The sequence below is a fragment of the Culex quinquefasciatus genome, chromosome 2 (assembly GCF_015732765.1).
Source record: "Culex quinquefasciatus strain JHB chromosome 2, VPISU_Cqui_1.0_pri_paternal, whole genome shotgun sequence".
In the NCBI taxonomy this organism is placed as follows: Eukaryota; Metazoa; Arthropoda; class Insecta; order Diptera; family Culicidae; genus Culex; species Culex quinquefasciatus.
The window spans coordinates 193417446-193435194 of record NC_051862.1 but is presented as its reverse complement, the minus strand read 5'-3'; the positions used below and the strand labels follow the sequence as shown (position 1 = coordinate 193435194).

Genomic DNA, 17749 nt, shown 5'->3' with positions numbered 1-17749 from the left:
ATACAATATTAATTATTTAGAAAGTTTTTTAATCGATCGCGTGCCTTCCGAGCATTGGTGCTATGGGAAGGACTTTTGATTTGCGAAAACATATTAAATATTGAATGAAAAAATATAAAAATAAAAATATGCAAATTGCGTGGCAAACTCGACGGTAAACGTGGCAAAACAAACTTTGGTCGAAAACAAAACCGAACAACGTTTCGGCTCAACAAATCATTCGCGACTCGGGACAACAAAGACGGAAACGGCAACGAAAATCCTGCGTGACGACTGCGACACACACCCAATCGAGATGATCTCATTAATCACAAGAGAAACATTTTTAATTATCGACCGATTTTTATTTAATTCGCGGCAAAAACATAGTAAGTCATTGAGAAGAATGAGAAAAATATTCAAAAAGCAATGCAAAGTCGAATCAACCGCGCGCGGAAAAGAGATAAAACCGATGATTACAATAAGGCTAACTGGATAATAAAAACAGAAACAAATGCGCCCGAATCGAAGCCGAACAAAAATTAACAACTTTGCGATCAGATCTAATCATATTGGAAGATAACGACAAACCGGTGGTACGAAACGATAACGACGAAATTACTTAGCGGGGAGAACCGACCACGACGCGAACGTTTAACAGCACCGAATCAACTGATATATTATACTATCTTTTTTCTCTATCTCTCTCTTCCTCTCACACACGCACAAATACACGCAGACGACATGAAACGAACTCACCCGAAAAACTTCTTACCGGTGCTTGTTTTGCCATCTTCAACAACTTTGTGGCAAATAAACCCAAAATTCACCATTCCTTTTCAGACCAAAATTTTGACAATTCCAAACCACAACTTAGATCAACATGCTCTTCTCTCTTTTCTTAAAAAGATTTCACTTTCAAACAACACTCATGTTATCTAGTTTGTTGAATCGCTGTCACGCACTTTTTTATCTAAAATCACGATAATTTCTTTTATACTTCCATTCCACCACTACAAAATTTTCGAAAAATGGATTTCACTACTTGACATAATAAATTTTCAAGCACTTTTTGGGCAGAGCATGTCGTACGCCCATTCATCATATAAAAATATTGCTTCCTGAATTAAACTTGTCCCCTTTCTAGCCAAAACTCGATGCAAGCGCTTAAATCAGTAATAACAAAAATTAAAATGCTTGGGAAAGTCACAAGAAAAACTAGTAACCATTTTTTCGGAAAAGTCCTGCAACTTTTAAATATTATGTGCAGCTCAAAAAATCTGAATAAAAGTAAAAAAACTACTATGATTTTGAGTGTAAAATAAAAATTTCAATCAAGACGCAGAGTTACCACGTCAAGGATGTGCGACAAAAGGTCGAAAGACATAAGGTCAAATGGACAAATGTCGAATGCCAAAAGGTCGCAAGACATAAGGTCGAATGGAAAAAAGGTCTAATATGAAAAAATGAAATTAAATATAATAAAAAATATTCCAAAAATACCTACAATATTTTGGAAGTTTCTCTTTATAACAACCTTTTCTTGATTGACATAATATTTTTGTGAGTTTTTCCATTCTTTCAAACGTGAGCAGTTCTTTTAAAACTAGGTCGACCTCTATAAAATCATTTTTACTAAGCAACATTTTAATAACTGTAGTATAATGTATTTGTGAATTTTTCCATTAAAAAAAACAGTTCCGAAATATGAAAAAGTCTTGCTTATTAAATATTGCTGCAGGTCTTCTATCCTTATTCAATCTATCCTCCATGGTCAAATTCGATCCTTCGATCCTTGCTCATATTAATGTATTTTCGATGATGATGACATTGCAAACAAAAAAAAAATATCTTTGAAAGATTAAGGATTCGATCATAATTTTATCAAAATTGCTCTTTCTCACTATTGAAACAATTTCGCCAAATATTCAACGAAAACTTGCTTGCAAACTTCTTACTGAGCTGAACACATATTTTAGAAGCTGCTATTGAACGTCAACGTGTTGAAAAAATTACTAGTTGAGTGATCCCATGAGATTTAGTTCTGCTCGGGTCATTCGATCTTTCGGCACCCCGACGAAGACTAAAAATTAGAATGGTCTGGTTAACGCTGGGTTGCAAAATTAAGGAGTGGCCACCGGGAACGGGACAAGGCAAGAGTCGGAGTGGCGGCCAGCGCTAATAGTTAACTAACTTTTCTCATCTCATCAACTTGTGATCTCTGCGCAGGGTAGGGTGGTGGTGCAAAGTTGAAAGGAATAGTTGCTGTATTGTTTTTATTGTTCTTTGCAGCAGCTCCCGAGAGTTTTGGTTCTTCGGGGGAAAAAGGATCGCCTTCTGCAAAGTTGGAAGGGGGGTTCGGGGGGTTCGGAGTCAAATGTTCAACATCTCTCCGGGTTCAACCTTTCCTTTTACCTCCAGTATGGTGTGTGGGGTTTGGGTGGGGGAAAATAGTTTACAGCAACTCCACTCGAAAGGATCCTTTTTCCCAGGGAAATCGAATTATTTTGATTTCAAAAGAATATAGCTCCCTCTTGGAAGTGCGAGCGCAGAACGACAGGGGTTGGTTTTCAAAGGGGGAAATTCAACCCAAGGATCTATAAACGAGAATCTTGAAGAAAGAGGAGATGCTATTTGAATGTTGATGAAATGTTGCCTCTATGCTTTTACTAATAATACTGCAGTCAAGAAAACTTTCCACTTTCCACAGTTTAATGAAACCCCCATCGAAAACCCAGGTACGCACCAACTTTCTCACCACAAACGAAGCAATTTGTACCGAAGTCTCGGCAACAAGCTGCGCCACTGCGCCGCATCCTTGCCCGGACCAAAACGCACCTCGAATCTCGAAAGGGACCTTCATCATCAAAACTAAATTTGCAAGCGGCCCCAAAACTTTGCTCATAAATGAAACTGAAAGCATCAAGCTCGGTCGCAACGTCCTCTCTGGCGCAGTGTGTGTGTGTGTGTGTGTGTGTGTGTGTGTGTGTGTGTGTGTGTGTGTGTGTGTGTGTGTGTGTGTGTGTGTGTGTGTGTGTGTGTGTGTGTGTGTGTGTGTGTGTGTGTGTGTGTGTGTGTGTGTGTGTGTGTTTGTGATGCAGCTACCAAACTGCTGGTTGAAGTTTTTTTTCAGTGGGGGAGGTGGTTTTGTGACTTGCATTAGGGTGTTTCAATATAAAAAATGAATGGTTTCATATTCGAATGTAACGTTATTTATGCCCGAAAATCACTCAATTGAAAACATAAAAAGTTACATGAAATTGAGATATTCAAAGATTTAATATAAGACCAATTCGAACTATTTTTAAACTATTCTTGAACCACCCTAATCTGACCCCACTGCATGCCGAAGGACCAAGATAGAAGGCGATGCCTTCTGAAACTTCGTTTCTCTCAGTACCTAGTTCTTCGAAGTCAGCAATTCAATGCCAGACCGACGACTTCGCCAAAGACGCCAGACCAACAACACATCAAACAAAATCAAAAGAACTTTCTAACTTTCGCCGAAACTCGCCACACAATGCACCGGCTGTGCACGACCAAGACTTGTGAAGTTGCTCTGACAGAAGAAATCACAATCAAGAAAGTTCGTCGAGCTTCATTTTTTTCTGTGTTCTTCTGCTTCTTATGATACACACACACACACACATGAGTGTGAACGCACACACACACACACATAGTCACAAGATTGGCAAATTAGGACAGTTTGTGTCGCTCGTTTCGGCGAAAATGAGCGCACACACACACACGCGTGTGTGTGTGTGTGTGTGTTTGTGACACTTTTGGTGAACTTTTGCGAAAATTTCGTCTCGGATTCCGGATTTGGTTTTGTTCGCATCGGGTGCACTACTCCAGGAATCGTTTATTTGAATTTCTTTGTGAAACTTTAGCTTCTCTTGCTTTCAGAAGTGTCAGGTTCTTCATTTTGGTTCAGGTTTTGAAGTTTTGTTTTCCTCGCTGAAGAAAGGCTATAAAATTACTAGACAAATGTGGCCTTTGAATCGGACCTCCTAGACCCACCAAATCAAACTTTACTAAACTCCTTTGTTCAAGCCATGGGGACTACTTTACTCAACTGTAAAAAAAGTATTTTTAATTTAAGCACAAGTCCTCCATTTCGAGTGAAAGCAGCACGTTCAAAAGCTCGTTCAATACAGTGAAAGCGAAAAAAATGCTCTTTTTCGAGCTCAATTTCCAGATTTGCATCTGCTGAAGTGGCTTTCAGCTCTACACTCCCGAGCGAGCCTCGATACTTGTGCCAACATCAGTGCTGCCGCATGTTCGTATGCCAAAATACAGAGCACAGAAAAACTGCTTCCTCGTTATAATCGAGCAGCCAGAAGCCCACCTTTTTCACATTCGACAAGATATCTCTCATCTCAAGTGGCAATATCCCGGGAATTCCAGCTCTTGAGCGTCTCCGGGCTAAAGAGGATGGCACTGTTAAAAATTGCACTAAAAAAACATATCAATTCATAAAACTTCACAGTGATGCCATGTTATGGCAAAAATAAAAACATTTTTAAAACTCATCATTTTTCACTGTTTCTGAATTGTGGATGCATTCACCTCGTTCAGAGTGCATCACGAATGTCCTCGCGTAAACCCGCACACGCTCACGCACTAAATCTATACTCGCTCTCTGTCTATGCTAGAATGGCCCCGCTCTGGATGGAACTAAACAAAACACAACATACACTCCGCTGAACTGGATTGCCAACGGCGGCGTGGGAGTGTATTGTGAAAGATGATTATGGAGCGAAAATGCTTCTGGGGTAAAAGTGCAAAATTTTGACACAATATTTGAACATTTTTATCAGATTTTTTTTATGACCATTACACTATTACAATCAGAAAGCTTTTGTGTTTTGCAAAAAAAAAATCTGCGTTATTTAAAAATGTTATAAACTAAAAACATTACTTAATAGCCTTACGATAAGGAAGCTTTGAGCGATGCCACCTATGACCAATTAAATGAACCATTTGAAAATATAAAAAATTAAAATAAACAATTTGTTCACCTTTAGATAAAATGTTAGAGTTTTTTTTATTGACTTGATTTTAAAAAATCAATTCAAAAAACCAAATACAGTCGACTCTCTGGCTGTCAATCTTCTCGATATCAATAATTCTCCTTCTATCGATTAATTCTTCAGTCCCTTGAATCTGCATACTTCAATTATCTTCATTCCTCGATATTTCCCCTTGCTTGAAGGATCTCTTCCTCGACGGTCCCTTGGTTTCTGTTTGCTTTAAAAATCACTTCCGGTTGTCAATAATTTTACTTTCTCATGGCTTGCATAGACATTTTTCTTGGCGAAACGAAGCTTTGAAGGGTGTTTGACATTAGTTTGTTTTTGTTTGATGGACGTTGCCATGATTCTCTCCCATAGCTGGGTATCAAGAAACAAATATTTTCAATCGAGTCGTCATTTTGCATCGTTCTGTAAACTGATGATTCTCTTCCTCGACGGTCCCTTGGATATTGACAACCAGAGAGTCGACTTGGCAAAAAACAGCGACTTTAAGATGACATTAAGATGACTGTTATTTTATTTTTTTAAACTTCTACTATTTTAAATGAATAAATCTACACATTTAAGGGAATATATCAACAGCTGTTCAAAATTAAAAAGCTTTCTCTGTTCAGACATTGCTTCCCTTTTGTATTTGAACGAAATCTTTGATAAACCATTTGACATAGAGCAATTCCAGCCCAAAACAGGAATTTTTCAGGTACTTTTTTCTCGACCCTCTCCGATTTCAATGAAACTTTGTAGACATGTTATCCTACGCTTATATAAGTCATTTTTGTGTATATGGAGCCAGTTCCACACGATAATGACATTTGAGAAGGGCGTAAGTGTTTTAAATATTTTTGTAATTCGGAATTTAAATATTTCTGTATCTCGAAGCCGTTGCATCGTATCAAAAAGTTGTCAAAGACAAACTTGCAGGAAATTTGACGGGCTTTTCGATAAAAATACACTGAAAGAAAAAAACACCCAACTTTTATGAGATTTTTTGATTTTTAAGTTTAAAAGTCAAATTTGAGGGGGAGCCCACGATTTTTTTTTCGTTCAAAATTTTTGTGAAGATAGCCTAAGATGTTACAAAAATACTCACGAAAAATGCAGGATGGAGCAACTCACCTAAAAAAATACAAAAATCATTTACTGAAACTGTTTTTTTGAAAAGTGCTCTAAACGTCAAAATTTTCAAAAACCGAATACGGAAATCGATTCTCCAGACAATTTTACATAAAAGTCTCCATATTGACCATTGTCCTAAGTCCAATCCTTGTAAAGTTACAGCGGTTTTAAAAATAAAAATGTTGAAAAAATAGGTTTTTTGATGGTTTTTGGCAATTTCTATATGACAGACTTAATTTTTCAGTCTCGTAAATATTTTTACCGGAAGGCTCGTCAAATTTCCCATAAGTTATATCTGCAAGCTCATACATCCAATTTAAATGTTGTCACAGACAAACTTATGGGAAATTGGACGAGCTTTCCGGTAAAAATATTTACGAGACTGAAAAATTAAGTCTGTCATATAGAAATTGCCAAAAACCATCAAAAAACCTATTTTTTCAACATTTTTATTTTTTAAAACCGCTGTAACTTTACAAGGATTGGACTTAGGACAATGGTCAATATGGAGACTTTTATGTAAAATTGTCTGGAGAATCGATTTCCGTATTCGGTTTTTGAAAATTTTGACGTTTAGAGCACTTTTCAAAAAAACAGTTTCAGTAAATGATTTTTGTATTTTTTTAGGTGAGTTGCTCCATCCTACATTTTTCGTGAGTATTTTTGTAACATCTTAGGCTATCTTCAAAAAAATTTTGAACGAAAAAAAATCGTGGGCTCCCCCTCAAATTTGACTTTTAAAATTAAAAATCAAAAAATCTCAAAAGTTGTGTTTTTTCTTTCAGTGTATTTTTATCGAAAAGCCTGTCAAATTTCTACAAGTTTGTCTTTGACCACTTTTGATACGATGCAACGGCTTCGAGATACAGAAATATTTAAATTCCGAATTACAAAAATATTTAAAACACTTACGCCCTTCTCAAATGTCATTATCGTGTGGAACTGGCTCCATATACACAAAAATGACTTATATAAGCGAAGGATAACATGTCTACAAAGTTTCATTGAAATCGGAGAGGGTCGGGTACAACCGATTCCCTATTTGGCATGGAATTGCTCCATATGTTTAAATTTAATCAGTTAAAAATTAGTCTGTTTGAACAATCAAAGTTATTTTATTAATTGAGCAATTCCATGCCAAATAGGGAATCAGTTGTACCGGACCCTCTCCGATTTCAATAAAACTTTGTAGACATGTTATCCTACACTTATGTAGGCCATTTTTGTGTATATGAAGCCAGTTTCACTCCATAATGACATTTGATAAGTGTTATTTAAATATTTCTGTACATATTTTGTAATTTAAATATTTATGTATCTCGAAGCCTTTGTATCATTTCAAAAAGTGGGCAAAGACAAACTTATAGGAATATTGACGAGCTTTCCAAAAAAAAATACACTAAAAGAGAAAAAATACGCCACATTTATGAGTGTTTTGTTTTAAAAGGTTAGCACAACATTTTTGTACGTTCAATTTTTTTTTGTAAAAAAGCCTAAATGCAGGATGGAGCAACTCACCTAAAAAATACGAAAAATCATTTGAGCAACTCTCTACGAAATCGGCCAATTTCGACCATTTTTATTTTTTGTATTTTTTTATTTGGCTTAAACTTTGTGGGGGCCTTCCCTATGACCAAATAAGCTATTTTGCGTCATTGGTTCACCCATACAAGTCTCCATACTATTTTGGCTGTTGTCCATACAAAAATGGTTTGTAAATATTCAAACAGCTGTAACTTTTGAGTGAATTTTCTGATCAGGTACACGGTAAAAAAATTGCAGATTTTTTTATCAACTTTTTTTTCACAAAAACTCAATTTCCCAAAATACGTATTTTTTGATTTACGAGATTTTTTTATATGTTTTAGGGGACAAAAATCCGTCGCTTTTGAGCCATAGAGAAACATGGTCAACAAATTTGCCACCGAGTTATGAATTTTTGAAAAAACAGTGATTTTTGGAAATAATCGAAGTTTCATGCAAAAACAAATTTGACATTATTATTAATGCAAAATTGAATGGCTCAAAAGTTGCGGATTTTTGTCCGCTAAAACATATCAAAAAATCTCGAAAATAAAAAAAAAAAACACGTTTTTTGGCGAATTGAGTTTTAGTGAAAAAAAAGTTGATTTAAAAATCTGCAATTTTTTTTCCGAGTACCTATTTTTTCTCAAAAGTCCTCAACAATACCTACAACTTTGCCGAAAACACTAAATTGATCAGAAAATACACTCAAAAGTTACAGCTGTTTAATATTTACATACCATTTTTGTATGGACAGCAGCCAAAATTGTATGGAGACTTGTATGGGTGAACCAATCACACAAAATAGCTTATTTGGTCATAGGGAAGGCCCCCACAAAGTTTGAGCCAAATCAAAAAATACAAATAAAATCTCATTTACTGAAACAGTTTTTTTTGAAAACTGCTAAAAATGTTGTAAAAATGTGTTTTGATGGTTTTTGGCAATTTCTTTACGACAGACTTGATTTTTCAGTCTCGAAAATATTTTTACCGGAAAGCTCGTCCAATTTTCCATAAGTTTGTCTTTAACAACGTTTTAAAATGACTCGTTTTTTGATGATTTAAGCTAATTTAATTTAATTTACTATTCAGGTTACTACCATCCACTCAACCACACTGAAAAAAATATTCTGTTTTCAGTTATGAGCAATGTAATTAGCTTTTATTTGTAAGCAAAAACTTCCAATTGAAACGTGGTCAAAGACAATCTTATGGGTAATTGAACGAGCTTTTCGGTAAATATATTTAGAGACTAAAAAATCATGTCTGTCTGGTATAAATTGTTAAAATCCATCAAAAAACTTTTTTTTTCAATATTTATATTTTTAAAACCGCTATAACTACACAAAGATTGGCCTTAGAATAGTGGTCAGTATGGAGAATTTTATGTAAAATTGTCTGGAGAATCAGTTCCCGTATTCGACTTTTGAAAATTTTGACTTTCTTAACACTTAAAAAGACAGTTTCAGTAAATGATTTTTGTATTGTTTCAGGTGAGTTGCTTCATTCTGCATTTTTTGTAAGATTTTTTGTAACATCTTAGGCAATTTTCACAAAAATTTTGAGCGAAAAAAATTCTTTCAGTGTATTTTTTTTAAAGCACGTAAAATTTCCATCATGTTTGTCTTCGGGACACAGTAATATTTAAATTACGAAACACAAAAGTATTTAAAAACTTACGCCCTTCTCAAATGTCATTACCAAGTGAAACTGGCTCCAGTGAGCAGTTTTTCTTTTTGAAAGGATCTGACTTTACCGAGCTAGACAGGAATCGAACCCATTATTTATTATTTATATTTTATCCAAAGTGTGTATGGATAATTATTGAACTGCATTTTGTTATTTAATAGGCAATCAACTATATAATTTTAACTAAAATGGGGTCGCAGAATTCAAATTTGATGTTGAAAGTTAAAAAAATAAAAAAAAAAACGAAAAAAAAAATAATTTACAAAAAATAGTTCCCAACAAACTGGCACATGTTATTTTATGGGAAATTTTATGTACCGTCTATGGGTCAAAAATCGAAACACCTCTCTTAATTTTTTAATAACAAAAACAGTTTAAATATCATCGAGAATCTTTCAACGTAGATTTGTTCTTAGATAGTTTACTAAATTTTTTCCCAAAATATGGAGGATTTTGATTAACATACATGCCAATAGTTTGAAAATTGACCCAATCTCACCACTTAGAGGGGGTGACATTGGGTCAAATGAAACTAAAATGATGCTCAAATACAACGATATGGTAAAAACAAGTAATCCAACAGTGTTTCTTGTTCGAGGGAATCGTATTGACAGGCTACAATGTTTGAAGTGGAGATTTTCAAACATTTGGGTAGTTTTCGAGCAATTCCAACAAAAATATTAGAAAAATGATTTTTGGAGAGATCATTTTTGGCCAAAAACGTACCTCAACTTCAGACAGCTGCCAAAATAACAGGATTTGTACTAGGAACGAGATTTTTTCAGCGAAGTCATCTTAAGATGTCCCCTACAAAACTCTTTTAACAGAATTCAGTTTCATTGAGAAGAATCTGAAAAATGGTGAAATCCGTAAAAAAATCACTTTGACCCCCAGACCCAATGTCACATCCACTGACGGTACTCTTGAAATCTGCAATAGTCGAACTTCGGATAACTGAGTCTGAAATGTAATAAATCAATACAAAATAAGTTCAGAGATTTTTTCATTGTTTTACTAAAATTCTCAACCAAAAAAACATGATATTATTGAAAGATAGGATATTTGATTGGATACTATTCATTGATAATTTCAATCAAAATTAAATGACCAAAAATGGTCCTTTGACCCCACATGCTGCACAAAACCAGCACGGGAAAGAGCAAACGCTGCATAAATGATATCGATGCAGCGCAGCTCCAGAACCAACAGCTAGTCATCACGTGAGATTAGTTTTGCGTTTTTCAACTCTTCAACCGGACGTTCATCGGATACGGCCTGTTGATGCCATTATTTGAGGATGATGCAGTTGGGTTAGAAGGAATAAATTTTGGTTGTGTTAAAAACAAATAAAGTTGTTTCGTCAGATAAAGTCTTATTTTTACAAGAACAATTTCACAAAAGTTCAAAATCTGTTAAAAAATGAAAAAAGTCAATTTTGATATTTTCTCTGTTCAAACAACTACGCGTAAGAGAAATGCAATGCACTAGAATCAGAAACCGTAACGTGTAGGTTGTGGCAAATTGCACAGCAAAAAAATAAACTGGCACTGAAAAATGCCTCACTGGCAGTAAAAGTGTATCCGAAGGATTTATGTGTTGATAGGAATGTTTTTCCACTATATTTATTTTGCCATTTTGTCCTGCGGCCCGCCAGCTGAGGTCCTCACGCAGGACCAGGGCTTTACGCGCGTGGGTTTGTTTTTGTACTAGAGTCGGTATCATGGACTGGAAGTGTTTTCGCGAGATGCGCCTTTGTGGTTGTTCCCAGTGGAATTTTCACAGGGTAGTGAGTTTTAGAAATAGTAAGTTCATATGGTGAATTAAATTTTGAAAAAAAATGTTGAGTGTTAAGAAAAAGCTGAATTTAGACGATTTTAACAAATTCAATCTCGATTATCAAAACAAGGGGCAAAAAATCTCCTTCAATTTATTTGGGAAAACCCACGTCAGCAATTTTAAATCAACAGTCAATTTCGACTAATTTGCTGGTAAAAAAAACCGATCTCATCAACTTCATTCTAATTTCTGCTTGTTGTTGCTGCTCTGACTACCAATGGTTCTTGCAATCAGAAGCCCTAGAAGAGTGCCATTAGGCTGGTGAACGTAGTCGCTAGGGATACGGTCTGTGTTCACCTTTGTGAAATAAAAAAAATATTTATTAAAAAAACCCTTTGAGCTTGTTGACATTGACTCTAGTTATTGTAATACTCATGGTATTTTTTAAAGGTTTTCTTCACATATACAAATTAGAACTGTTTAAATTTTTAAGATGATTTGAAGCAAAACAGAATTCTTGATTTGATGTCGAATTCACAGTTTATCTTCCATAAATATGACTCCACCAGTTTCAGCCCATTATCTACTTCTTAGTTCCGTTAATCCAGTTACAATTTTCTTCCGCCATAAAACCCCGTGATTTACTAAGACCGGTTGACTGCCTCCTCAGGCAAAAAGGAAGCTGCAACCATTGACACAGAAGGAGCGCAGCAAATTATTTACGATCAACGCGTTTACAAATACTTCTGCTTGAGCAAACTTGCAACGGCTGTGGTTCCCAACTTCCAGCGGCTGGCACTAAGCTGGCACGTAGGTACGCTAGCTTTATAATAACAATGTTGCACAACTTTTGCAGTCGCGCCAGGGAGAGAGGGCAGACTACACCAGAAGATAAAGCACAAACTCTTGTGCCCGTGATGGGATGAGAGATTGCAACACTGCCGTGCTAAGCGGCGGAAAAACACACCGGAGAATACCGGAGATTCCGGTTCGCTCTGGTGGGGCGGCACACAGATGTGGCCGTGGTGTCCCCGCTTCCGGCGAGCGCGTGGGATGAGCGGACCACGAGGCACCGTGCGATGGTGGTGATCTTTTACGTGTTTTTTCCATCTTCATGAGCAAACGAATTGATTTCATTATATCGAAAAATTAATTTAAAAAAAAAAATCAGAAACATATAACAAATTTAAATAATTAAACTGTGAGCTCAAAACAATGTTATAGATATGAAATTCAAAGTGATGTTTCTGATGAAAAACGACGTTCGTCGCTTGAATTTAGTTAATCTTTTTTCATTTTTTGTATTTAAATGTTATTCTTAAGATAATTCTTTAATTCATTGGATAAAAATTTGTTATTTTTGCCGATAGTTTAAGGCTAATGCTCAGCCACCTAAGCAATTTTATTAATTTTAAAATGTTTAAGGAACGCGCGGCTTTCACAGAGAAAAATGTTTAATTTTGGAAGGCTGAAATTTTGGTTGGTCGAATTTTACCTATTTTTTGAGTAATATTACTTAAAAATTTGTAAAATTGAGAGCCTGATAAAAATTCATCAGAAACTATCATATTATATTATATATATATTTATCAATTCCTGATATTAAATAACTCATTTTGATTGACACAGAATTTGTCACCATTTCCTGATGAATATTACCATATTTTTTCATTTATTTCTTTTGAGTTGTGCTTATTTTTATTCTATTTTGTTTTTTTTTTTGCACCATGGCCACTGCGATGTTTTTATTTTTTTCTTTCAAAATAATTATTAGGCCGATGCAATTATATTTAATAGGTTTTATCCATATCCATAGACCTAGGCCAAGGTCTAGGGGAGGGCAAAAAATATAAAAATTATAATTACCTGTAAAAATTTCCACATTTCAATAAAAGAGGTTGGAAAATACACTATGCACTACACAGCAAAACAAAATTGAATTTTGGAATGTAGAAGATTTGGTTTACCTATTTTTTGAGTAACATTACTCAAAATGTGAAACAGATGAAAAATCCTGATGTAATTATACACATTTTTTGACACAAAATTTGTCACCATCTGCTGATGAATATTAACATTTTATCTTTCTATGTAGTAGAGTTGGATCACAACCGTTTAACAATTTTTTTTTGCGAAAAAAAAGATACATCGAAATTTACTTTAGAATAAAAATAATTTATAATTTATTTGCCTTCTAATTTATTGGACTGGTTTTAAAGGGGGAAACAAAAATTTAAAATAGTATTTTAAACCACCTTATTAACTTTTTTTTATTGAAAAAGAATATTTGATTTCATACTTTTCAGTACTAAGTCTAACTATTATTAATTTATTGCAAATCAAATTAAATATTTTTAGAATTTTAAATTTTCTAGTCACAATTCAGTTAAAGCTAAGAAACAAATAACAGAGGAGTGCTATCGACTGGTGGATCAATTCTCAAATTTAGTTCTCGGCTTATCAGTGACGGACGAAGCTGATCAGCAGGAATTGGCCGTCTACGAATTGGAGCGGCTAAAAGAGAAGACCGCTCTGATCACCCACTGCATGGAACAGCAACACCGTTTCAATCTGGAGGAGGTCAAGATCGTTGATCAACACCGGAGAGTACGTGCGCTGCCGATCTTGGAGGTTTGCCATATTGTCAACACGGAGATGACCGTAAACAAACGGTCTGACACGGACAAACTCAGTTCGATCTATGCAGGGGTCTTACACACACTTAAAAACTGTAATTTACTACATAACACACAAACACAACAACCCTCCACTAATGTCAATAGTAACCCCCAATAGTTTGTTGCCCAAAATAGTACCCACTGTCCATACCCCATACAGATATCCCAATCCAATGCATAAGATTTGACCGTTGTTCCGCCATAGTTGAACACGAATTCAGCGAAAGTGTTTTTAGAACTTTTCGGTGCAAAAGTGTTCTATTACCAGTTAGTTTTTTTGTACTGCAACCGTTTCTCTTGGATAGTATTTAATTTAAATTTGTATTAATTACAGCCGATTGATGCTAGTTGTCCCTCAGGATGTGACTGTTTTTGCTGTATTACTAAAGCCACCTGACAAAAGACGAACCATTTTTTGTAAGATTTTTTTTTTGTTTGTTCGCTTTATGTAATTCATGTATGTTTTTAATTTAATCATGTATTATGTCTTGTTTGTAGAACCCTTGAAAATGATATTATATATATCGAAACGTCAGGCATAAAAAACAAAATTTCGTTTTACTTGCTACTGGGACTGATAAGCCGAGAACTAAATTTGAGAGCTAAGAAACAAAGATTTTAAAAAATAAATTCATAGATATTCAGCTTATTATTGATAGAAGCATAGCTGTAATGATTTAGAAAACATTTAAAGTTTGTTTTTTTTTTTTTAATTTGATAAGGCTGGTACAAATATTTTTAAAAGTTTTTGTCACCCCCCCCTTCAAAATTGGCCCGAAAAATCAGGGGGCAAAAAAATATTTTTACAATAAACTTCAAAATTTCAATGAAAATTCAAGTGCAACCAGCTGAAATCAAATTAAAATACATTCTCCTACGTTTAAAATCATCTTTAGCATGTTTGGGTTTATTAAAAAATCTTAAGATTTTTTGAAAATTTTCGATGCAAATTTTTTTTTTTTCATTGCAATTTTGTTTTTGTCAGATCTTAGATTTTTTGAAAACTAATGATTGCAAAACAACTGAACTAGTGTAAAATGCATTTTAAAACTCTTTTTTTCGTTTAAATTTGAAGACTATGGCTTGTTATTTAAATTTTTATATTTTTTTATTTTGTTGCCCCCCCCTTGACCTCGGCCAGGGCCGAGGGACAAAAACTTTTTTAAATATTTTCATCGGCCTAATTAGAATAAAATTTGAAATTATTTTTTTTTGCTCAACTACATTTCCCTAAAAATTTGGCGAGATTCTTATTTTCTTGTATTTTTATTTTTATTTTTATTGAACATAAAGGCTTAGCTTACCTCAATTAATTGATTTTTTCCTTTTAATAATTCGTCGTATTTTTTTATTATAATTTTACAAATTGTCAATGTGTTCTTCATTTCTAAAGAAAAACTTAAACCATTAAATTTAAGTCGCAACTCAAGTGAAAACAAAAAAAAACGTCATGCTTATTTCGACAAAAAAGTTTTTTTTAACGAATTGTTAAGATCGAACCTCACTTAAAAATATGTTGCAGAAGATTAAATAATCATTTTATTTCAAATTGGAAACAGACCATAGTTTTTAAGCAAATAAACAACATTAAATTAAACAAAATAGGGTCAGAAATTCTGTTTTATAATTCGATAATACGGCAAAAACCATACTCAAATAAAAAAACCAAGATATTTAAACATTGTTTGCATATTTGGGAAAAAATCGGTAAAATATTTTTTTTTGTTATTTGTAACATGTTTGATTTGTTCATAGCTACCTGATTAAAAAAAAAGTCTTTTGATTTTCTTTTAAAAAAATCAAACGATTTGTTTCAAAAGATGTTTCAAGGTCTTTATGATTATATACTGAATTCCACAGCATTCTTCAAGTTTTTGCATAATATTTATTTACTATTTAACGCCATTTCAAATATTTTGATTTTTATTTTAAATTGTGATAAAAAAACCGATTCAAAGTTTCGATTATAAGGGTCATTCGTTTCGCAGAATTTGTTTACCAAGTGTTAGATATATATTTTGATTTCATCGTACCTACTGGAGTCATCATGCAGTCGCTTTAATTTTATTTCTATTGAAATTTTAGGTTTAAAAATGTTTGAATGGCAATGTTTTTTTGTTTGCTTTAAATCTGAAATGATATCAAATTTAAATATTCATATCAAGATACTGGTGTTGGTAATGGAGGGGATGAAGGTGTGAAATAATTACAGTGCTTTGAATATTTTTTTAAACCTTGATGATGTTTTTTTTATCAAAAAAAATTACACCTTCGTAAATCAGTAAACTTTCGTAACTTTTTCCCACACTTGAAGTCGAGGAGACGTTCAAGGAACATTACTTGTGTTCATTTTTTAGAATTGTTAATTTTTTTTATGTTTTAGGAACTTTCAAATTTTTTTTCAACAGAAAAAATCAACGTTTGTAAAAAAATCCGCAGAAAGATCAAGAAAAAATAATTTATGCCAAGATACGAATCACCTGCCAAGTTACGGTTTGGAAGGTGGAAGTATAAATAAAACAAATATATTTAAAATTAAATGTGTTACGATTCTCAACTGCATTGTGTTCGTGGCTAGAACTGTGCTCGTTGGATAGAGCAGGAGCATAGAGTTTTCTCAAGCCCAGGCGACGACCTACCTTATCTCTGCAGCCGGCGTATCCTTTTATGATGTCATAAATCGCGCACACCACTAAAGCTGTCACGGCCGTTTCTTTGCACAGGACGGCGGCGGCCGCGGCCAGCACCGTCAGTCCGAGGGCCGGCCAGTGGCGCAGGTCGGTCTGGTGGCGCCACTGGATGTGCCGGATGTACGCCAGCACTGCCAGCAGGTAGAAAACGCACGCGGTCAGGTCGGCCCGGCCAACCACGCCCGCAACGGCCTCCGTGTGGACGGGGTGGGCGGCGAAGAGGAGACCCGCGATGGCCGCCCCCGTCCGGGACGGGATCAGATGGCGACCGAGGCGCAGAACCAGGGCCGTGGCCAGGCAGTGCAGCAGCACGTTGCCCAGGTGATAGCCGAGCGGTTTGAACCCGTCCAGCAGGTGGTTCAGCTTGAAGCTGGCCACGGCCAGGGGGCGGTACGAGCCGTGGGACCCCGAGTCGGTCAGCGGCGTGCCCCAGAAGTCATTCTGCAGCATTTGGTACCAGCCCGTCGAGCTCAGCACGTCCGGGTTGCCCAGGATGGCCCGTCTGCGGATGGGAAAGGAGGAAAGGAAATTATTAGAATTAGTTTTTCCGGTTAGGATTTTCAAATTTTCAAGGCATTTCTGTATACATCATTGCATACACAACTGTCATGATACCCAAAAATAACCAGTGCTCAAAAATAATCCACAAAGTTATCTAACACACTTTTACCGCAGAGCCATCCTTTTATCCCATCTACGTCACCGAGACCCACTAAACCGCAAAGTTTAAATTCAAATGAAATCTCTCCACATGACTACTGATTACCTTACCCAGCTCGTGCTAAATAATTGCCCATAACAATCCAATTTCGCCACCACCCACTGCGTCGTCTCAATTTACCCCCTCCTTCTTTCCTCTGGCTCCTCAAAACTTTCCCCGAGGTTGCTTCACAAAATCACTAATATTGTCACACGACAGCCAGTCACTGGTACGTTTGTGTGTGTGTGTGTGTGTGTGTGTGGTTTTGTGTGTAACGTGTGTGCAATTTTCATTTTCTCCTTCACGCCATGAATTACCACAGCCACTCTCTTTCTCACACACACATTTTGTTCTCAACGTCGACATCGCGCGTGTATAACGAGCCCAGACGCCTCAGACGACACCAAATCCCGCTTCCCTACTCTTAAGCCAGCCACCACCCAAGCCATTGCCACACACCTTTGAATAAAGGAAAACTTCAATGCAGATAACACACTATGTTGCCACAAAACGCACTCACACACACACACACACATCTCACACAAGTGTGGAATATAATCT

The 17749-nt window shown here is 35.5% G+C and overlaps 1 protein-coding gene across 2 annotated transcripts in view; it reads right to left on the bottom strand.

The window, feature by feature from the left end:
* The window catches only part of LOC6045669 (protein O-mannosyl-transferase TMTC2), a 503026-nt gene that overhangs the window by 261797 nt on the left and 223480 nt on the right, over positions 1–17749 (bottom strand). For both annotated transcript variants that reach the window (XM_038252440.1, XM_038252441.1), the window contains exon 4: positions 16438–16990. In XM_038252440.1, the coding sequence (XP_038108368.1) occupies positions 16438–16990 (553 nt within the window). The remainder of the gene's footprint in view (positions 1–16437; positions 16991–17749) is intronic.